The sequence below is a fragment of the Nicotiana attenuata genome, chromosome 1, assembly GCF_001879085.1.
Source record: "Nicotiana attenuata strain UT chromosome 1, NIATTr2, whole genome shotgun sequence".
Lineage (NCBI taxonomy): Eukaryota > Viridiplantae > Streptophyta > Magnoliopsida > Solanales > Solanaceae > Nicotiana > Nicotiana attenuata.
This window is the reverse complement of record NC_031989.1, coordinates 109,191,410-109,214,713: the sequence shown is the minus strand read 5'-3', so window position 1 is coordinate 109,214,713 and position 23,304 is coordinate 109,191,410. Positions and strand designations below refer to the sequence as shown.

Genomic DNA, 23,304 nt, shown 5'->3' with positions numbered 1-23,304 from the left:
CAAGGGTGAATCTAGAATTTAAATTCTATGGGTTCAACTTTTAAAAAATTTAACATTAAATCCATTATATTTTTAAAGTTATGGGTTCATATCCATTATTTTTGCAACTTTAATGAATTTTTATACATAAAATTTTACTGCGCGTAGAAAGTTATGGGTTAATACCTATTATTTTTACAATTTTAATGAATTTTTACACACAAATTTTTACTCAGCATCGAAAGTTATGGGTCCCAACACATACTCGACTAATTTGGATTCACGCTATAAAAAGTCTCATATTAAAGATTTAGTGCTACCTAGCAAAGAGGACTTCATTCCATGACTCGAACCTAACACATACCTTTTAAAAATTGATTATTTTAGGCTCTTTTATTTTTCAATCCCCCACCCTATCCCTTTCTACTTGCCTCGATTATTCAATGAATAGTTAAGAAACCAGGCTCCATTATGAAGTCTTTGTCTTTTTGTTGGTTAAAAAGTCTTACTTCTTGAAAAGAAAGAAAGAGAGAGATATAAGGCCTTCTAAGAAGCACATGTAACTTTTGTTAAATCACGCACACAGCTAGCATACACTCTGAGCATTCTTCCTGTAGTCTTTTATATATACTTGGTTCATTCAAATTCCCACAATTTCTAAAAAAAATTCATGATATATATCACTTGAATGAACAACCAAAAGATGTGGTGTAGTGAATGAGACTGTTCTTCCCTTAACCAACGGTATCGGGTTCGAGCCCTAGATATAGAAAAATCCATGGTAGGAAGCGGTGATCACGCCCAACTATGCCTTATAAAAAGGACTAAGCGGTCGTTGCAAATATAATCCGGTTTACAAGTCCGGAGTCGAATCCCACACAGAACTAAGGCTTAGCTACAGTTGTTCACTATCACCAAGAATACAAGCTTGAACAATTCCTAACTTATAGATATTAAGATTCTTGTGTTTAACTAACTAACTAACAAATAAAAATAATAAATTAACACTAAAGATACTACATGTTGGAGAAAAGATTAAGGAGGTCTAGAGTTATGATTTCCCCAATTGTCGGAATCCTTCCCGCTATGTCTTCTATAATTTCGCCTAAGTATTCTCTACCGATCATGAGCGCTCTGCGTGTTGTAATTCTCTCCCGAGTAAGTACGACAATTTACTAGACATAATCTCCCGAGTTACGCTAGCTGGCTTTAATTACAGCTCACTTAGATCGCACCCAAGGTTTCGTTATCCCTAATCCCACCTTTAAACCCTTGGTTATTGATTCCTCACATACGTCGGGAGTGATATCCAACAACTACCTAAATATGCACTCTCTCCCGAGTAATACATACTAAATAGGCACAGCTAATTGAGGGCCCTTCAATCAACCACAAGAATAATATAGTTGAGCAAATAGAGAAAATACTATGGCTCAATTATATAAAACATAACAAGAATTTATCCTACAAAAGGTTCCATCAAAACCCTAGATAACAAATTAGCTATTCATAATAGTATGTAAAACTACAATACTAAAAGTCATAACCAACAATGAAAAATAGGAAGAGGAAAGAAAAACTCGTAGAAGAATTCCCCGCCTTGCTCCTATTGTGTCTCTGCCTCCTTAGGCCGAATCTGTGTCTCAAATCTGTCCAACCTCCTCAAAATACCGTTTTTCCATGTATATATACCAAGTAGGGTCGGGCACAAACAAATATACCTTCTCCTACGCGAAAAAGGACAATTTTTTGGGCCTGGTCGTCCGCGTCCCCGGTACGGGCACGATACTTTCCCAGTGTACTGCCTCAGTCCGCGTCAAGTCTGCAGTTGCGATTTCGACCGCGTTTTTTGCCCTGTTACTTTTGGAATTTGGAAAAACGTAAAACATGAAAGTTGTAGCCCTTTGAGTTAGCTTTCGATCCATATATTTTGGAGCCCAAATGGAGCTCTGAGCAAAAAGTTATGTCCATTTTACTAGACAGTGCGCAATATGCCTACTCGATTCTTCGTTTCGTTGCTCTATCATCCGTTGATCCCCGAATACGATCCCGGCTTAATTCCTTGGGATTTTACTCAGACTTCAAAGCTCCAAATCACTTGAATTCATTCCATAACTTCTACATAGCTCGGAATTACTCCTACAAGGCATAAAACACACAATTAGTGCAAGACACTAGCGATCAAAGCGCAAACTCAACCAAAGTGCAGTAAATTAGAGTGTAATAATCAACTAAAATACGCAATTATAGCCTATCATCAAACGGTTCCCCCCGAATGGGGCCCTATATGGCGTGAATCCAGATATAGTCGGGCTCCAATACGGATACTGGACACCGAGTGAAAAAAAAAAATTATCACTACAATGAGCTGTGGAAAAGTAAATGAAACAAAAGGCACACCTAACACATCCCCTACACACAAATTTATCATTTTAAGATCTTTCATTTTTCAGTCCCTTTCTACAGTCTCAAGTAGCTTTCCTCAAGTAGCTTTCCTCTCTTGTCTCAATTATTCAGCTGATGAATAGTCAAGAAACAAGACTCCATTACGAAGTCTGTCTTTTTGTTGGGTAAAAAGTCTTACCTTTAATTGAAAAGAGAAACATGGACAGTTTTGCTTCTTTCTTTCTATGTGTCGAATTTAATAGCAAGCATAGCTGTAAGAATTACTAAAAGATAAGGTCTTTCTAAAAGAGGGAAAGTGATATTCGCTAAAGCTTGAAGTTAGGGGTCGGTTGGTATGGTATATAAGAACAATATTGAATAGGATGTATTAGTAATGTCGGGATTCGTAATGTTGAAATTAGTTATACTGAGATTAGTTATGCTAGAATTATTTCTTATCGACTGTTTGGTTTGGTGTAACAAAAGCTATGAAAGTGCAATTATGTCATTATACATGCTTATCCATGTATAAAAAGTCATGGTATTGCTAATATCATATGTTTGCTATGTATAAAAATAGTACTGAATAGGGTGTATAACTAATATCACATAGTTTGAAAAATAATACCAAACAAGGAATTAATAATGACAAAGCTAATACATATATTATTTTCCCTAATACATTCTATTAAACGACCGAGGTCTTTTACTTAATACATTTTCAAATAACTTCAGTTTGATTAGTTAGGATAAGGGTTCCATAGACCTTGACATACAAGTCAATAATTCTAAAGAATTCCAGTAGGTAGGACAAAAAGGAAAAAAGGTCTTTGTTTTCGACTGATTTATTCATTTTTATTCTTTTTCTTAATAATTTGCAAACATATCAATCCACAAAAAATAGTAGTTGTAAAGATGACGAGAATGTCAAAATACTCCTATTTGGTATATCCTAGTACAATTTTTGCAGATCATGCTCAGAGATTAATTGATTTTCACTGTTAGAATCTGAAATATATACTATTTGTTGTAGAGGAATCATCAACTTATGTGATATTATACAACTATGTTAATTGATTTTGATTGATATAAAGCTACCCATTTTTTCCTGGTTTACTCCATCGTACAGTTTCAATGTAGCAATTGTGCTTTCTAGACAATTGATATAATATTCCAACAGGATTAAGATAATTTGTCGTACTTCCTACGAAGTCTTCTTTGCCGTTTAATTTTCTTCACGTACCACTGACTTGTTTCTATTCATTCAAACCCCCATTTTAGGGCAGAAGACCTTTCCTTCATCGTCTCACACTTTTGATGCACTAAGCCTTAGTTTGCTTAGCTTTTTGTTCTACCAATAAGTCCTTCAATGTTATTTTATGAAGTCAATGATGTTTTCTTTTCTTCATTTGAAAGCTTGTGTTTGATTTGAAGAAAGAATTTTTTGATTGGAAATTGGTTGGTGAATATAAAAGATTTAAGAGAGTGTTAAGAAAAATAACTTTTGTCAATAATTTTTAAAGAAGAGGAATATTTACCTATTGTTGAAAAATATTTACCTGCAAAATATTTTTCTCATTGAAAATAATTTTTTAAGTAATAACTGCAGTCGTACCAAACACGCTCTTGTGATCTAGCCGGGTGGCTTTCACTTCATCGATAGGGGAGGCGTACATGTGGACCCAAATAGGAGCATGATAAAGTTGTGGATACAATTTGCTGGATTTTTCTTGAATTTCAAAAATATTACTCCCTCCGTTCCTTTATAGTCTGTTTCAAAATGAATGATCTCTTTCTAAGTTTGAAAAAATATTTTAACTTAAACTTTCAACTCTACCCTTAATGGGAATAGCTTTTACATGCTTGTTTCTTTAGGCTGTCCAATGCTCTCTATACATTGCAAATAACCAGTAATTAAAGACACATTTCAAAATGTTTGAATGTTTAATTTTCTAAGTTATCAGATCAACAAATTGTAACAATCCAACTTGTCGTTTTAACAATTAATGCCCCGTTCAATGAATTAAGGTCTCGAGCAACTTCGTAATATATATTATGACTTGCGTGTTCGGTAGAGTTTGATTTTCGGAAGATTCCGAATTAAATTGAAAGAACAATTCTCAGTTTTGAAGCTTAAATTAAAAGAGTTGATCGGAGTTTGACTTTTGAGCAAACGGCTCCAGAATGGAGTTTTGATAATGTCAATAGCTTCGTATGGTGATTTCGGACTTAGGCGTATGTCCGGATTTAAATTTGGAACTCCGTAGGACAATTTGACGCATTTTGGCGAAAGTTGAAAAATAGAAGATTTTTTGGAAAGCTCGTCCGAAGGTCGAATTGTTGATAACGAGGTCGGATTTCGATTCCGGAAAATAGACCAGCTCCATTATGTCATTTATGACTCATGTGCAAAATTTGAAGTTATTCCGTATTAATTTGATACGTTTCGGCGCAAAATATAGAAGTTGGAAGATTTAAAAACTCATAATTCGATTCGAGGTGCGACTTATAATTTCAGCATTGTTTGACGTGGTTTGAAGCCTCGACTAAGTTCGTATCATCACAGAAGCGTCCTGGGCAGAACTGGAGGGAGGTCGCATATGCGGACAGTCTTGCGCACCTGCGCAATCTCAGGTGCGATGTCTTGAAGACGCAAAAGCGGACTGAGGCAGAAGCTGGGCATGATTTTTGCAGAAGCGATCCGTCGTCGCATAAGCGACATCGTAGATGCGTTGCTTCTCTCCGCAGGTGCGAAAATTGGATTGCCAGTGAGGATCACAAATGCGATGTTTGTCTCGCAAAAGCGAGCTCGCAGAAGCGCAAGAATCTGTCCGTAAAAGCGAACTGGACAGAAACATTTAAGGACCAAAAATCTGTTGGGAAATAATAAATAATTATATCCCACCCAGGAATAATATCCATGGTAAAACACAAGAGAGTAACAACGACGCCAAATATTTTAACGGGATAAAATATAATACCCCAGCGGAATAATATTACCACTATAATATTACAACTTAGTAGTGTCAAGAGACTACTACAACTTCGAAAGAAATAACACTCTTTGTTTTAAACACCTCACTACAATATTTATCTCGCAGACTACAATCTGTGGATTACTCTCTCTAACTCTCTGTTGCTTCTCTCGATTTTTGGTGTGCTTACAATGAGAAATGCAGCTGCTATTTATAGTAGTAAATGGCCACCCAAGGAACCAATCAGAATGTTTGGTTTGTTGCAAGTTGTAACATGGGCAATGCCCAAAACCAATTCAAAATTGGTTTTGCAAATTGTTCTGCAGAGCCAACCTTTTGCCTCTCTTTCAACCAATCACTATTTTTTTTCTTTTTTGTTTACTTATTATTTGAGGACCGGACCCCACAAATCTCTCCTTTAATTTTGATTTTTCCTTTTCATTCCAAGACAAGATCTCAATCTCTGGAAATCTTCAAACTTGAGAGGCTTTGTGAAGATATCTGCAACTTGATCATGAGACTTCACATATTTGAGCTCGATTTCCTTCTTGGCAATGCATTCTATGATGAAGTGATACCTTGTGTCTATATGCTTGCTTTGATCATGATACACCGGATTCTTTGCGAGTGCCTGTGCAGATTTGTTGTCAATACAAATCTCCGTAGCTTCAATTTGTGGCAAATTGAGCTCCTTCAATAATCTTCTCAACCAAATAGCATGACAGGTACAAGATGTTGCTGCTATATATTCAGCTTCACAAGTCGAGAGAGTAACAATTGATTGTGTCTTTGAACTCCAAGGAATAACAGAATCACCCAAGAAAAATACAAAACCAGTTGTACTTTTTCTATCATCAATATCTCCCGCATAATCACTATCACAAAATCCCATAAGGTTGAAATCATTAGAAGAAGAATAAAATAACCCAAAGTCAATCGTACCTTTTAAGTAACGAAGAATTCTTCTAGTGACTTTCAAATGAGTGGAGGTAGGAGCTTCCATGAAGCGGCTTACTACTCCAACTGCAAAGAGTATATTTGGCCTGGTACAAGTCAAGTACCTCAAACTTCCCACAAGACTTTTGAAAAATGTGGGATCCACTTTTTCTCCTTCATCAAACTTGGACAATTTTGTCCCACTCTCCATCGATGTGTTCACAGGGTTGCAATCGAGCATGTTGAACTTCTTCAATATCTCTTTTGTATAGCTTTCTTGAGAGATAAAAATTCCATCCTCCATCTGCTTCACTTCTAGGCCCAGGTAGTATGACATGAGCCCTACGTCTGTCATCTCAAACTCACGGGACATATCTTTCTTAAAAGCTTCAAACAAACTTGAGTTATTGCCCGTGAAAATAAGATCATCAACATAAAGACAAACAAGTAAGATATCTCCATTAGTATGAACTTTAAGGTAAAGAGCATATTCATGGAGACAACGAGTAAACCCATTGTCTTGAAAATATTTGTCGATGCAGCTATTCCATGCTCGTGGGGCTTGCTTTAATCCATATAAAGCTTTCTTCAACCGCAACACTTTATCTTCATGGTTTTTGACCACGAAGCACAATGGTTGTTCAAGATAGCCATTCAAGAAGGCTGACTTGACATCTAGTTGATGGATCTTCCACTTCATTTGCGCCGCCAAAGAGATCAGCAAATGAATCGTCTCCATGCGGGCAACAGGTGCATAGACTTCTTCATAGTCAATGCCTTGCCTTTGCTTGTAGCCTTTAGCCACAAGTCGTGCCTTGTATTTCTCCACATCTCCATCAACATTCTTCTTTATTTTGTATACCCATTTCACTCCAATTGCTCGATGACCCTTGGGAAGAGTTGTTAACTCCCAAGTGTTGTTCTTATCTATTGACTCAATCTCCTCCTCCATGGCTTGTCTCCACTTTTTATTTGTAACAGCTTCATCAAAGTTCATTGGTTCACTGTCAGCAAAGAGACAACATAAAAAATCAAAATTAGTAACTTCTTCTGTGTCCTCATAGAGCTCTTGAATACTCCTTGTCCTTTGCGGCTGTTCATTTGAACTTTCTTGAGAAGAGGGAGATGCAACATGGGTTGAAGAAGGAGGTGGAGTTGTATCCTGCACAGGTTCCACGGTCTCTGGTTCTTCTTCATCACCAAAATATGGAAGAAAATCATATGAAGTTTCTTCTTGAGCTTCCCAATCCCATGCCAATTCTTCATCAAATTCAACATCGTGACTTACCACCACCTTACCGCTGCTTGGGTTGTATAACTTGCAGCCTTTTGAACTCGTATCATAGCCAACAAACACATGCTTGACACTTCGATCGTCAAGCTTCGCTCTCCCTTGCTGTGGCACATGAGCATATGCTATGCTCCCAAAGATTCTCAAGTGTTTGACACTTGGCTTTCTTCCACTCCATGCTTCTTGAGGCGTTTGATCTTTAACATTCCTTGTTGGAGACCTGTTGTTCAAATAAACTGCACAAGAAACAGCTTCGGCCCAAAATTCCTTGGGCATACTTTTAGCTTTCAACATACATCGAGCCATATTAAGAATCGTTCAATTCTTTCTCTCTGCAACTCCATTTTGTTGGGGTGAATAAGGTACCGTTAGAGGGCGACGAATTCCATGAGACTGACAAAAGTCATTAAATTCGTTTGAAGTGAATTCGCCTCCTCTATCGGACCTTAGAGCTTTAATTTCATAGCCACTTTCTTTCTCCACAAGTACTTTAAAATTTTTAAAAGCAGCAAAAGCTTGAGATTTTGGGTTCAAGAAATAAACCCAAGTCTTTCTACTAAAGTCATCAATGAAAAGCAGAAAGTATCTACTTTTACCAAAAGAATGTGGATTGATTGGTCCACACACATCAGTGTGACCAAGCTGGAGCGGCTTGGTTGACCTTGACATGGCCTCCTTTGGAAAACTCCTCCTTGCATGTTTTCCAAGAAGACAAGCTTCACACAATTGATTTTGATGGTTGATTGATGGTATCCCATGTACCATGTTCTTTTCTCCCATTGATTTGAGCATTTCAAAATTCAAGTGCCCAAATCGCATGTGCCAACACCATGATTCATCTTGCACATTATCCTTCAAACACTTTGCATCAATTGTTTTAAGATTCAGAGAAAATAATCTATTCTTTGCCATATGCACTTTAGCAATTAGAATTCCACTTGAATCTCTAAGCCAAAGATGCATATTTTTCATGTGGATGTCATATTCCTTTTCAAAAAGTTGGCCCAAACTCAAAATATTACTTTTTAATTTTGGCACATAATAAACATCTTGAATTAGCTTGTGACTACCATCTTTACAGGAGATCGGAATCGTACCTATCCCTTCGATTTGAATCTTTGATGTATCTCCAAAGGACACATTACCTCTCACCGTTTTATTGATTTCCACAAACTTTTCTTTGCATCCACACATATGATTGCTTGCTCCATTGTCCAAATACCACGAGCTGCAATCATCTGTGTCTTCTTCCTTGAGTGCCATCAACAACGTTGACTCAACTCTTCTTTCTTGTCGTCAACAAGGTTAGCTTTTTCTTCAACATTGCTACGATATTCCCAAGAGTAATGGCCAAATTTATAACAATTATAACACTCAATTTTTGATTTGTCATACCTTTGTCCATTATTTTCTTGGTAGTAGCCACGTCCTCTTCCTCCTCTTTATCCACGACCACGACCTCTGAATCTTTGGTGGATGTTAACTTCACTGTTGAAGTTGTTACTATTAGTTCTTCCTCTTCTATGACCGCCAAGGCCTCGTCCTCGTCCATTCCCTCGATAGCTTTTTTCACCTCCATAATCCTTAAAGGATGCCTGAGTTTTAAGAAGTTGCTCCAGTGGCACTTCTTGTCTCCTCTTGATCTTTTCTTCATGAGCCTGTAAAGAACCCTCCAATTGCTCCACCATCATTGAGTCTAAATCTTTGGACTCTTCAATAACACACACCACAAAATCAAATTTAGGTGTTAAAGTGCGAAGGATCTTTTCTACCACACGGACATCTTCTATGTCCTCCCCGTATCTTCTTAATTGATTCACAACAGCCTTCACTTTTGAACAATAATCCGAAATGCATTCGGATTCTTTCATTTTTAAAACTTCAAAATCAGCCCTTAGAGTTTGAAGTTTTACCTTCCTCACCTTGTCAACTCCTTGGAGAGAATTTTGTAAAATCTCCCAAGCTTCCTTTGAGGTGGTAGCATCTGCCACCTTCTCAAACATCGCATCATCCAAACATTGGTGGATGAGCGTGAGGGCTTGTTGATCCTTCTTCCTTGTCTTTGCCAAGACATCTTTTTCATTTTGAGGCAGAGCTTCCTCATTATCGGGTTTTGCATACCCTCTGTCTACAATTTCCCACACATCCTGGGAGCCAAGAATGGCTTTTATACGTAGACACCATTTTTCATAATTATCTTTTGTGAGACGGGGGTACTGAAAAGACAGTGGACCATTATTCGTCATGGCTCTGATACCATGTTGTTGGGAAATAATAAATAATTATATTCCACCTAGGAATAATATCCACGGTAAATCACAATAACACAAGAGAGTAACAACGGCACCAAATATTTTAACGGGATAAAATACAATACCCCAGCGGAACAATATTACCACTATAATATTACAACTTAGTAGTGTCAAGAGACTACTACAACTTCGAAAGAAATAACACTCTTTGTTTTAAACACCTCACTACAATATTACTCCCACTCACGTTTTATCTCACAGACTACAATATGTGGATTACTCTCTCTAACTCTCTGTTGCTTCTCTCGATGTCACGACCCTAAACCCAGACCCGGTCGTGATGGCGCCTCTCGTGAAGACAAGGCCAGCCGACACATTTCCAATTCTAAGTTAAATAGCTAAACAGCAATACAACAGGCTAAAACATGATTTAATAACGCTAAACAACGAATAATATCATAACAATGCGGAAGTACAACCTAAACACAGCCCAAACCGGGGTGTCACGTCATGAGCATCTACGAAGTCTAAATACAACTGACAAGGTATGAAATGTACTCAGTACAGTCTAATAGAATGAAGAGAGGGAAAACAGTGCTGCGAACGCCGGCAGCTACCTTGCTAACTCCACTGACAACTGCTACCAAGCTCAGAAAATACCTGAATCTGCACACAAGGTGCAGGGAGTAAAGTGAGTACTCCAACTCAGTGAGTAATAATCATAAATAAAGACTGAGTGATAAGAAATTACGAAAAGAGCATCAACATGCTATATAGAAGCGGTTTCAAAACCAGTAAGAGAAGCAATGAAGCTGTAAAATCCTTTAAAACATCTTAGCTCAGTTTAAACCCTTTTGAAAATACCTTTTTCAACAGTTACGCAAATGAATTAGTGCAGATAAGCACAGAAATCCGTCCCTCGGGCACAAATACACAATTAAGCAAGTAAATGACAGGCAAATAAGAAAGATAAGCACATAAGGTTCGCCTCTCGGGCACAATGTAAACAACTCCGCCCCTCGGGCAATATCTCAGAACGGTACCAGGCCCTCGGGCAATCACATAGAACAAAACCAGCCCCTCGGGCTATATCACACATCACACTGGGTACCCGTGCTCATTGGGGGTGTGCAGACTCCTGGAGGGGCCCCTTACGGCCCAAGCGCAATATCAAGCCATCTCGTGGCATTATAAACAGGTCCTCGACCTCATATCAATATCAAGCCACCTCGTGGCGTAAAATCTCAGGCCCTCGGCCTCATAATCAAATAAGTGTATTACCGTTGTGGCGTGCAGTCCGATCCTAAAGATATGCATCACCGCTGCGGCGTGCAGCCCGATCCCAAAGATATGTATCACTGCTGCGGCGTGCAGCCCGATCCTAAAGATATCCTCACAACACAGGCCCTCGGCGTTACTCAGTCAAAAATCACATAAGCCTCTCGAGCAAACAGTAAAACAGTATTTCTCAGCCCAAAACAACATTTAAACATCATTTGAGTATTAAAACAGAGTAAACATGGCTGAGTATTGAAAACAGTGGAAATAACATGACTGAGTTCAAGTATAAAGTCAAAACAGTGAGGAAATATCAACGAAAATCCCCGAAGGGTTCAAATAGTTGGCACGAAGCCCAAATATGGCAATCAGCCCAAATCATAATGATAATAAATAAGTTTCAGTCAAATACGCGGTAAAATCATCAACCGAGACGGACCAAATCACAATCCCCAATAGTGCACGACCCCACGCTCGTCATCGAGCGTGTGTCTCACCTCAATATAGCACTACAATGTGCAATCCGGGGTCTCAAACCCTCAGAGCATCATTTACAATCATTACTCTCCTTAAACCGGCTACATCTCTAGCCCGCGACGCCTTTGCCCCTCGAATCGGCCCCCACGCGCGTCGAATCTATCCAAAATCAGAACGAATACGTCACAATTTGCTAAGGGAACAAAGCCCAAGCGAAAACAATAAAAAAAATACCAACGATCCTGAAATTAGCAAAACCCGAGCCCCGGGCCCACTTCTCGACATTCAGAAATTTTTACATCAACGGGTTCCTTATCCCCCCACGAGTTCATACATACTAAAAGTTCTCCAATCCGACCCCAATTGGTCCTCCAAATCCCCAAATCAAAATCCCAAAATTCCAAGCCCTAGTTCTTCCATTTTTAGCTTAAGTTCCATGATTTTCTAGGTAGATTCCACAATAGAAACGAGTTTTAAGTTCAAAAAACTTACCTCCAATCGATTCCCTTTGAATCCCTCTTTAATCTCCACCAAGAAGCTCTCAAAATGATCAACATTGGGTGAAAATAGACCCAAAATCGCGGATGAAATGACTTAAAACATTCTGCCTAGTTCTGCCTTTCCTTCATCGCGATCGCGGGCCGCGATCACGAAGCACAAATTTTTAATTCCCAAAAAAATAACACTACGCGAACGCGACATGGACCCCGTGAACGCGATGCTTCCTCCACCCAAACCTTCGCGAACGCGATAACACCTACGCGAACGCGATGCACTGCTTACCAACCTTCCGCGAACGCGAAGACTTATTTCCTGGCCTTCCTCAATCCTTCTACGCGATCGCGAAGGGAAATTTTTCTGCAACACTGAACCTGCAATTTCTGCAACTTTCAAACTCCAAATATGATCCGATTGACCACGCGAAACTCACCCGAGGCCCCCGGGACCTCAACCAAAAGAACCAACACATCTTAAAACCTTATTCAAACTTGTTCCCATCATCAAAACACCTCAAACAACATCAAACTACTCAAAACACATCGGATTCAAGCCTAAGTTTCTAAAATCTTCCGAAATACGCTTTTGATCAAAAACCCAACCAAATCACATCTGAATGACCTGAAATTTTGCACACATATCCCAAATGACATAACGAAGCTAGTACAACTCTCAGAATTCCATTCCGACCCTCGGATCAAAATCTTGCCTATCAACCAGAAATCGCCAAAATATCAACTTCGCCAATTCAAGCCTAATTCTACTCCGGACTTACAAAACCCATTCCGATCACACTCCTAAGTCACAAATCACCTCCTGAAGCTAATCGAACCATCGGAACTCACATCCGCCCTCTAACCCATAAGTCAACATCCGGTTGACTTTTCCAACTTAAGCTTTCTTAAAAGAGACTAAGTGTCTCAAACCTCACCAAAATCAATCCGGATACAATCCAACCAACCCGATACCTCAAAACGCAGATAAACAAAGCAACAAGAAGTAGAAATGGGGAAAACGGAGCGGTAACTCATGAGACGACTGGCCAGGTCGTCACACTCGATTTTTGGTGTGCTTACAATGAGAAATGCAGCTGCTATTTATAGTAGTAAATGGTCACCCAAGGAACCAATCAAAATGTTTGGTTTGTTGCAAGTTGTAACATGGGCAATGCACAAAACCAATTCCAAATTGGTTTTGCAAATTGTTCTGCAGAGCCAACCTTTTGCCTCTCTTTCAACCAATCACTATTTTTCTTTTTCTTTTTTGTTTACTTATTATTTGAGGACCGGACCCCACAAAATCAGTCATTTTGCCATTATCGATTAGCATTTTGGAGCTCGGTTTTGGGGCGATTTTGGAGGAATTCTTCACGGCTTTGACTTGGATAAGTGTCCTATATCCAAAAGTGAATATATTTCATAAATCCATGGTTATATTCATCATTTATTTCGGATTTAAATGGAAGAAATCTAGATTTTTGCAAAACTTTTCAAGAACAAAAAATTAAGATTTGGAGGTCGAGTTCTTATTGTAATTTGATGAAATTGGTATGGTTGAATTCGTATCGGAATGGGTGTCCGGATTTCGTGAAAATTATGTAGGGTTCTGAGAGGTGGGCCCCGTGTTGACTTTTGGTTGACTTTTTAATGTAAAATTTTAAGTCGATATTTTATTATCCGGAATTATTTTCGATGAATTTTAATGAAGTTATACAATTAATTTGGATAGATTTGAGCTATCCGGAGGTCAATTCCAGCAAGAAAGATATTTTGGAATACCGGCCTAACTTCAAAAAGGTAAGTATCTTGACTAACCTTGTGTGGTAGAATTTCCCCTTAGGCATTGTCTTATGTGGAAATTGAGTGATTGGAAACCATGTACGCGAGGTGACGAGTACGTACTTGGTTTATATGTGCAAATTATATCGGTTAAAATTTGTAGACATCCTTATGTAATAAATTGGAAATGGTTGGCACTTAGTAAATCCTTGATTTGTCATGCTTCATTCTTTGTTTGTCGAGTTTGTATTTATATGATAATTTGGTGTGATTGCCACTTGGATTTTTATGAGAATTCCGTGTGTTTGTTGATTTTATATTTCCTGAAAATAATTATATTATGGATTTTTCCATTTGCAAATAATTAATTAAATAAATTTAAATTGAGGCATTAATATATTTTTCTAAAATTTGGGTTAAGTAAGGCGCTGTCCTATGCTAAGCTATTTTTCCATCCTTGTTGTTTTTGAGGTTTATGTCTTTGGTTTCTTGACTAAGCCTGGGGTGGTGGCAAATTACCACAATTGGGTTAAAATTGTTTTGTGGCAAATTAAGAATAACTTTTCTTTTTTCTTCTGTTTTGTCAGGAATGATTTGACTACAGTATGATCAATCGCTTTGATCTATTTTGAGAAAGATGGGATAATGATACACTTCCATTTCCTATTGGAATCTTCTTTCAGTTTAAAACGACTAGAATTCCGAATCCATAAACTTGAAATGCTGGCTCTGCCTCTTAGTTGATAACAGCAAAAGAGAGACTGTTACACATGTGGTAACAATCACTTCCTGTGCAACCTTAATCCCTCTAACTGTTGTAGTTTTCAGGTGATGCTAATTTCTTCTGCTGTTTCGCATTTCTGTCTTTGCTTCTTGCCTAATCCGGGGTTGGATAGTTAACTTGTCATTTCCTCATGTAATGTTCTTTCAGTTCATCTCTATTCTCTGTTTATTAACCTATTTTCTCCATCAAATCTTGCAGACTGGAAAATAAATCGCCATCATGAAAGCTGTTAAGCTTAGTTCCACAGAGATAAATGGTTCTATCGATTTCTAAGTTGTAGATTCTATTGACTCTCTCCTATCAGCATTATCGTTGTAATTATTCTGACTGTGTGATTTTATGTAACAAGCTAGCAGAATTATATATTTAAGTATAATTTATGGTATTAGTTTAGCATGGAATAAGTACTTCTAAATCACAATTTTTTTTTAGAAGAGGAAATCATTTTGTGCAACTGATTATTGCTGGAACATGTTTTTTCAAAAGGATGCCACCCAAAAGCTAAGTCATGTATACTTTCATGTGTTGCACTGGTTAATCATTTCACCCTATGCTACAACATTGTTTGCTACTGGTGTCGATGATCAGATTCTCCCAAAGTCATTCAAGACTGATCATAACTGAACATATTATTGACTTTTCTTCCTTAACTATTTCATATAACCATCCATCATATGAGCTTTGATACACCAAATGAAAAGGCCTGAGATTGATTAATGTTGAGGCAATCCAGTTCTTTTAGCTTATTCTTTAAATACACTGACATAGTTATAAGTTAATCCATTTTAGCATGTGGACTGCTGTTTATACGAAAAAAACAAGATACCGACTATTATTGGCAATTGAACCTCATAAGTAGCTTTATTATTTCATTTTTCTGTTTGACAAGGAAAATGTGTTAACATAGTTATAAATTGTAAAGACTATCAAATACCATATAAGGATATCACACAACACATTCCCCTCAGCCAATGTGGCGCTGAACATTCGCTGGTTATAATCTCACATTTCCACTCTTCATTTTACTACCGACGAGAGGTCCTCAGTGCCTCACATCGCTTCGATGTCTATGGATCAGCGACGTCTCTTTATTTTTGGTTACTTCTATTGGCTTGTTTGTTAATTCTTTTCCTCTGTTAAAGTCTTGTTGAGCAGTGTGTAGTGTGTCCATTGCCACAGTGAAGCCGAGGAATCATCTTGAGGTCGAGATGAATTTAATGTTAGTAATTAACATTCTTTTGCTCAAATAAAGTCATTATATAAAAAGCATATGCAATAACTGAATAAATATCTTACCAAATCAGAAACCGATGTTTGACAGAATGGAAAGCATTTTCGACGATACAAAGTCATTTCCACATGGAATGTTTTTTCCGTTTTTAGCTGAAGTTTGCGCTCTCTATTAATTGTAGTATTCAATGTCTGCAAGTGAGTCCTTTGCAGTAACAAAAGAGAGATTGAAACAGAGGGATTATTTATTTTCAAATCTTTTGTTATCTTTTTTATAGGCAATAGTTATGCAATTCCTTTGATCTGTTGGCAGCGCGCATAGTTGAAAGGATATTAACTTTGCAATTTTTAACAAGTTTACATTTGTTTCGTTTCCTTAAATAGTCATTTGTGAACCGTCATAATTTGCGAACAGTTATCTACTATAACTAGGGAGATTAAAATAAAATGCCTAAACAAAATATCAACTGCAAACAGCCTTTTATTATTTGTTGAAGGAAAAGTAAGCATAGAATAATACTTTTGAGAATTACAATCTCCTCAATCATATCCATCCCCATATTTGTAACTTTATACACAAGGATTCCCAACAACTATCTAAAAAACGATAATAGGCATGTCTCCACGATCTCTTGAAAAGCAAACAAGAACATACTCCCCAAAAGCTAAGACCAAATCCTATTGACATTACAATGTAGAACCAATCTAGTTCATCTTCATCCCGCTCATCCTTTTCGGTATCAAAATGAGGAATTTGACCACCTAAACTGCAGTTCACCAAGAGTGGAAGCCTGCAAAGCTCATATCCCTGGAAACTCGAGGAATTAAAGCTTTGAAGTTGAGTGCTCACTGGTATTTTTCCTGACAAATTGTTATAAGACAGATTCAGGAAGCTCAAAGTTGACAAACTCGATAAGCTTTGCGGGATTTGACCGGAAAGTTGATTTTCTGAAAGATCAAGGGATTCGAGAACTTTCATGTCGCCAATTCCATTTGGGATCCTACCTGTCAAATGGTTTTTTGAGAAATTACAGAATCTCAACCCTACAAGACTGGTAAAACTTATGGGAATATCTCCAGAGAGATTATTGTTAGATATATCCATGCTTGTAACCAATGCCAATATTTTATCGTACTGGTAAATATTGCATTTAGTTGTCACCATTGCTCTTTCTCTCACAGTTTCTATATATGAACCAAAATACTCAATATCAGCTCCCCCCCCCCCCCCAACTTATTTCCAATGACCATTGCTGTTAAATTGCTAATACACCTTGGTATAGTTCCAAAGAAACTATTGTTTGCAAGGTCTAAGATCTGAAGATCTTTGAGGTAACAAATTTCTGGAGGCAATTCACCATAGAATCTGTTAGAGCTAAGGCTAAGGATTATCAAATCTGAAAGCCTCATTCCCAACCATGGTGGTAACTATCCAACAAATTCGTTCTCAGCCAAATCAACTTTCTCCAACCGTGTACTGTTTGCCAGTGACGAAGGTAATGGACCAGTAAGTCTATTTCTTCAGAAGTCCAAAGAAAACAAATTAATTACCTCCATGGATCTTGGTATGCCTCCAGTCAAGTTATTGTCCCCCAAGTTTAAAAGTAGCAACTCTGGCCAATTCATCCAACAATCAGGAATTTCTCCTGACAAATCATTTCCCTCGAGGTTTAAGAACTCCAATAAGTAGGATACGGTCTCATTTGTTTCACACAAGAAGTGAAATAAACCTCTTGAAAAGCAATTGTTCGAGAGGTCTAGCTCATTCACATAGGGTGAAATCTGCGGCAGCGGACCACTAAAATTGTTGAAACCCAATAACACAAAAGAAAAATTTAAAATATTGAGAGACTGATGAAATCGGGAACAAAACCAAGTTGGAACCTCACCAACAAATTGGTTGTGAGAAAGATCGAGAGACTGAAATCCAGAAGATATGTTCCAAAACCAAGTTGGAACCTCACCTTGTATTCCACTATTTGATATGTCCACACGCTGTATATTCTTTTGAGCCTGGAGCCACATTGGAAACTGAGGACCTATGTTCCAGCCGCTTATAAATATCAATGGCTTGAAAAGGTGGAATTCAGTTTTGACTCACTTTTAAAGTCAGATTATTGTTAGATGCATCGAAAATCGTTAATTGTGTCCAGTTGGTGAAATGACTTTCTGTTACAACACCTTCCAACCTATTGTTAGAGATGTAAAACCAATAAAGCATTGGGAGTTGGCCAAGACTTTCTGGGAGTGTTCCAGTCAGTTTATTGTTTTCTAGTCCCAATAGCGTCAAAGAAGAACTATTTCTCAATCTTGTTGGAAGGAAATTACTCCTACTGTTGAACCATTCAAATACTTCTCCCTCGAATAGATTTTCTTAGAGATCAAGCGAATGTAATTTCGATAACTTTCCAATTACATTTGGTAATTTTCCAGAAAGCATATTTCCATAAAGGTCAATTCTAGTTATTGAGCTCAAATTTGAAATCGCATTTGAAACTACTCCCTCAATATTGTTTCCACTAAGACTAAGTGATTCCAAATCTTTGCATCGATATAACCATTCGGGATAGTGGAGTTGAGCTTGTTGTATGCAAGATCAAGATATCTAAGTTTTGTCACGTTTCCGGCCTCATTCGGCATCGCACCTTCAATACCACTATAATGAAGCTCGAGACTTTCAAGATTATTAAGATCAAACAACCATCTGGGTAAAAGACAATTGAAAGAGTTGGAACCTGCACTGAAGCTCGTGAGAGAAGTAAAGTTAACAGGACCGTCGGGAAAAGGGCCAATTAAATTACTATAACTCAAATCAAGAGAAACAAGACTAGGGAGATTGAAAATCCATTTGAAAATAGAAGAACTAAAGTTGTTCATAAAAAGGTCGAGTGTTTCAAGTGAAGAAAAATTATGATAAAGTAGAGGTGGTATATGTTGAAGACTACAATCATATAAACGAAGATAAGAAGGAAGCATATTAATGACATGTAGCCAGTTAGTTGCATTGCCGAGATCCACACTAGAAATATTAAAGTTCTCAAGATTGAAAAGACTTGGCAGCCACTCAAAGTTATTGATCCTTAGATCATAACTTCCGTTCAAGTCACTACCTATGTGAAGCTCAATCACATGACGAGTCAGATTGTGGCACACAACCCCTTCCCATTCACAACTATAAATAGGGGTCTTCATAACACAGAAAAGGGACCAAGAAGTTATAACAAGAAGCAAGAAAGAGCTCGTGGATCAAACGCTGCAAATTCCTCCACAAGTTTCAAGCTTCAAGCAATCAAGTTCAAGCTCAAGAACGAAGAACAGATCAAGTATTCAAGCTCAAGAATGAAGAACAATTCAAGTATTGAAGATCAAGAACAAAGTCTAATCAAATACAAGGCGTTCAAGATCAAGGCTACTTGTTCGTGATAAAATTCGTGGCAACAATCAAAGTGTTCGCGACGGATAAATCAAATTCAAATTCAAGATCAAGCTCAAAGGCCCTTGAATTTATACTAGAAATGTAGAATCAGAGGATCCATAGAGATTGTAATACTCAAATATTTGAAATAAAATACTACGATTATTGCGATATTTTCGGTCTTGATTTTATTTTCTCGACGCAAATTTATATTCTACACATAGAATAAGACTTTTGAGAATAACAATCTCCTCAATCATATCCATCCCCATATTTGTATCTTTACACACAAGGATTCCCAACAACTATCTAAAAAACGATAATAAGCATGTCTCCATGATCTCTTGAAAAGCAAACAAGAACATACTCCCCAAAAGCTAAGACCAAAACCTATTGACATTGCAATGTAAAACCAATCCAATTCATCTTCATCACTCTCATCTTTTTCGGTATCAACATTAGGATTTTGACCACCTGAACTGCAGTTCGCCAAGAGTGGAAGCCCGCAAAGCTCATTTCCCTGGAAACTCGAGAAATTAAAGCTTTGAAATTGAGTGCTCACTGGTATTTTTCCTGACAAATTATTGTAAGACAGATTCAGGAAGCTCAAAGTTGACAAGCTCGATAAGCTTTGGGGGATTTGACCGGAAAGTTGATTTTCCGAAAGATCAAGGGATTCGAGAACTTTCATGTCGCCAATGCCATTTGGGATCCTACCTGTCAGATGGTTTTTTGAGAAATTACAGAATCTCAATCCTACAAGACTGGTAAAACTTATGGGAATATCTCCAGAGAGATTATTGTTAGACATATCCATGCTTGTAACCAATGCCAATGTTTTATCATACTGGTAAATATTGTCTTTAGTTGTCACTATTGCTCTTTCTCTCACAACATATCCAAGTCCATCAAAATCATACTCAATATCAACTTTCTCCAACTTATCTCCGGCGACCATTGTTGTTAAATTGCTAATACACCTTGGTATGGTTCCAAAGAAACTATTGTTTGCAAGGTCTAAGATTTGAAGCTCTTTGAGGTGACAAATTTCTGGAGGCAATTCACCATAGAATTTGTTAGAGCTAAGGCTAAGGATTATCAAATCTAAGAACTTCATTCCTAACCATGGTGGTAGTTGTCCAACGAATTCGTTCTCAGCTAAATCGATTTTCAGCAACTTTGTACAGTTTGCCAATGATGAAGGTAATGGATCAGTAAGTCTATTTCTTCGTAAGTCCAAAGATTTCAAATTACATAAAACCTCCATGGATCTTGGTATGCCTCCAATCAAATTATTGTCCCCCAAGTTTAAAACCATCAACTGTGGCCAGTTCATCCAACAATCAGGAATTTCTCCTGACAAATCATTTCCCTCGAGGTTCAAGATCTCCAATCTGTAGGATCCGTTCTTATTTGCTTCGCACAAGAAGTGAGATAAACCTCCAGAAAAGGAATTGTTCGAGAGGTCTAGATCAACCACATTGGGTGAAACCTGAGGTAGCGGACCACTGAAATTGTTGGAACCCAATAGCATATAACAATAATTACATGTTGAGATGGTTGGAACCTCGCCAACAAACTGGTTGTGTGAAAGATCGAGAACCTCAAATTGAGAAGATATGTTCCAAAACCAAGTTGGAACCTCACCTTGTATTCCACCATTTGATATGTCCACATGTTGTACATATTTTTGAGTTTGGAACCACATGGGAAATAGAGGACCTATATTCCAGCCGCCTATTGCAATATAAATGACTTGGAAAGGTGGAATCCAGTTGTGACTCACTTTTAAAGTCAGATTATTATCATATGCAAAGAAATACCTTAATTGTGTCCAGTTGGTGAAATGACTTTCTGTTACAAAACCTTCCAACCTATTGTTAGAGATGTCAAACCATTCTAGCATTGAGAGTTGGCCAAGACTTTCTGGGAGTATTCCAGTCAGTTTATTGTTTCCTAGTCTCAATCGCGTCAAAGAAGATCTATTTCTCAATCCCGCTGGAAGGAAATTACTCCTACTGTTGAACAATTCAAATATTTCTCCCTCAAATTGATTTTCAAAGAGAACAAGCGAACCTAATTTCGATAACTTTCCAATTACATTCGGTAATTTTCCAGAAAGCATATTTTCAGAAAGGTCAATGCTAGTTATTGAGCTCAAATTTGTAACCGCATTTGAAACTACCCCCTCAATATTGTTAATACTGAGACTAAGTGACTCCAAATCTTTGCATTGATATAACCAATTCGGGATAGTGGAGTTGAGGTTGTTCCATGTAAGATCAAGATTTTTAAGTTTTGTTACATTTCTGGCCTCACATGGCATCGCACCTTCAATACCACTAGTACGAAGCTCAAGATATTGAAGATTATTAAGATCAAACAACCATCTGGGTAAAAGACAATTGAAAGAGTTTCCACTTGCCCTGAAGGTCGTGAGAGAAGTAAAGTTAACGGGACCTTCGGGAAAAGGGCCAATTAAATTACTATCACTCAAATCAAGAGAAACAAGACTAGGGAGATTGAAAATCCATTTGGGAATAGAAGAACTAAAGTTGTTCATAGAAAGGTCGAGTGTTTCAAGTGAAGAAAAATTATGATAAAGTAGAGGTGGTATATGTTGAAGACTACAATCATATAAACGAAGATCAACAAGAGAAGGAAGCATATTAATGACATGTAGCCAGTTAGTTGCATTGCCGAGATCCACACTAGAAATATTCAAGTTCTCAAGATTGAAAAGACTTGGCAGCCACTCAAAGTTATTGATCCTTAGATCATAACTTCCGTTCAAGTCACTACCTATGTGAAGCTCAATCACATGACGAGTCAGATTGTGGCACACAACTCCTTCCCATTCACAACAGTCTTTTCCAACAATCCAGGAGGAGAGAGAATTTGTGGGATCATATACTTCTTTCTTTAGACTCTCCAACGCTTGCTGTTCATTTTCTCTACAAAAGCCAATACAAACACTAAACTTGGTGTTTGTCAAAATGAAAAAAAAGAAAAAACAGAATGTTATTGCTAACACCTTCATGATGTGCAAAGGTTTAGACTAGGAACTGAAAAGTGTGTATTAAATAGCTGTTTGCTTGTAGATTGTTACTAGGCAAGGCATACATATATATAGCATTTAGAACTGTAGTTGAAGAATACGTTGTCTAGAAAGATATTGACCGTAAAATTCTAGGACTTGTTGATTTTAAAGTATTTTTGTCCTTTTAAAAACTATAAAAAAAGATTATAAAATTGACGGACCTTAATTTCTTGCTAAGTCAAGTCTTCTGCAGAGTAAAATAAGTGTCCTTGTTTGGGGCCATAACACCGTCCTAATTGATCATTTTGTTTAGCTCCTTTTTGTTTGTACTGATCATTTTATAAATTCTTTAATTGGAGGAAAAATTACCTTTTTTTTTAGTAAATAAAATTACCTTTACTTGGAAGTAATTTCTTAGTTAATTCCATGAAAAATAATGATCTCTCAACTCTAAAGAGATTAAAATGTAAAATATTTTCAAACCATCAGATTAGCCATAAACAAATGCCTCTAACTTTTGGATAAAATATATTATAAAAGGTACTCTATCAGTGTCCAAAAACTATGCCTTTGAAGTTTCCAACAAGAAGATGATAGCGTTGAAAAAAAATTTGAAGTATCAAATGTGTGTGAAACAACTGTCACATCAACGACAAAAATAAATTCCTCCGACCCAAAAAAGGGTTTAATCGAGTAAAAAAGAGAACTATATATTATATAATGGACAATTGCCATAAATCTTATAACGAAAAAATTATCACATTAATTAAAACCAAGATAATATAGTAATTTTCCTTGTTCATAAAATAGTCTTCGTCGAACAAGTCTTTCTACAAAGTCTTCCTTGCACATGGTGCCCTTTTTTTTCACGTACCAATGACTTGTTTCTATTCACTTAACCCCTATTTTGGGATAGAAGAATTTTCCTTCATTGTCTCACACTTTTGATGCGCTAAACCTCATAGATTTGGGACCAAAAAGAGCTA

General features: G+C 37.4%; 2 protein-coding genes across 2 annotated transcripts; both read right to left on the bottom strand.

Annotated features, from left to right (window-relative positions):
* Nucleotides 16,408-17,888, bottom strand: LOC109239529 (leucine-rich repeat receptor-like serine/threonine-protein kinase BAM1). Its single transcript, XM_019406110.1, has 3 exons — nt 17,415-17,888; nt 17,112-17,291; nt 16,408-16,998 (listed from the first exon to the last, which is right to left on the bottom strand). The coding sequence occupies exons 1-3, from the start codon at nt 17,886-17,888 to the stop codon at nt 16,408-16,410; spliced, it is 1,245 nt and encodes a 414-aa protein (XP_019261655.1).
* LOC109231933 (LRR receptor-like serine/threonine-protein kinase FLS2) lies at nt 19,505-22,371 on the bottom strand. The gene has a single exon (XM_019397531.1). It carries the CDS (start codon nt 22,316-22,318, stop codon nt 19,535-19,537), a length of 2,784 nt encoding a protein of 927 aa, XP_019253076.1. The 5' UTR covers nt 22,319-22,371; the 3' UTR covers nt 19,505-19,534.

What these genes read in the sequence shown, in the direction of transcription:
- LOC109231933 (XM_019397531.1), bottom strand. Translation starts at nt 22,318, where the DNA reads ATGAAGGTGTTAGCAATAACATTCTGTTTTTTCTTTTTTTTCATTTTG.
- LOC109239529 (XM_019406110.1), bottom strand. Translation starts at nt 17,888, where the DNA reads ATGTGGCTCCAGGCTCAAAAGAATATACAGCGTGTGGACATATCAAAT. An exon ending in GCATACCAAGATCCATGGAG is followed by an intron (nt 17,292 to 17,414) that starts GTAATTAATTTG and finishes TTTGTTGGATAG; the next exon opens with TTACCACCATGGTTGGGAAT. An exon ending in TTAGCAATTTAACAGCAATG is followed by an intron (nt 16,999 to 17,111) that starts GTCATTGGAAAT and finishes AATATTTACCAG; the next exon opens with TACGATAAAATATTGGCATT.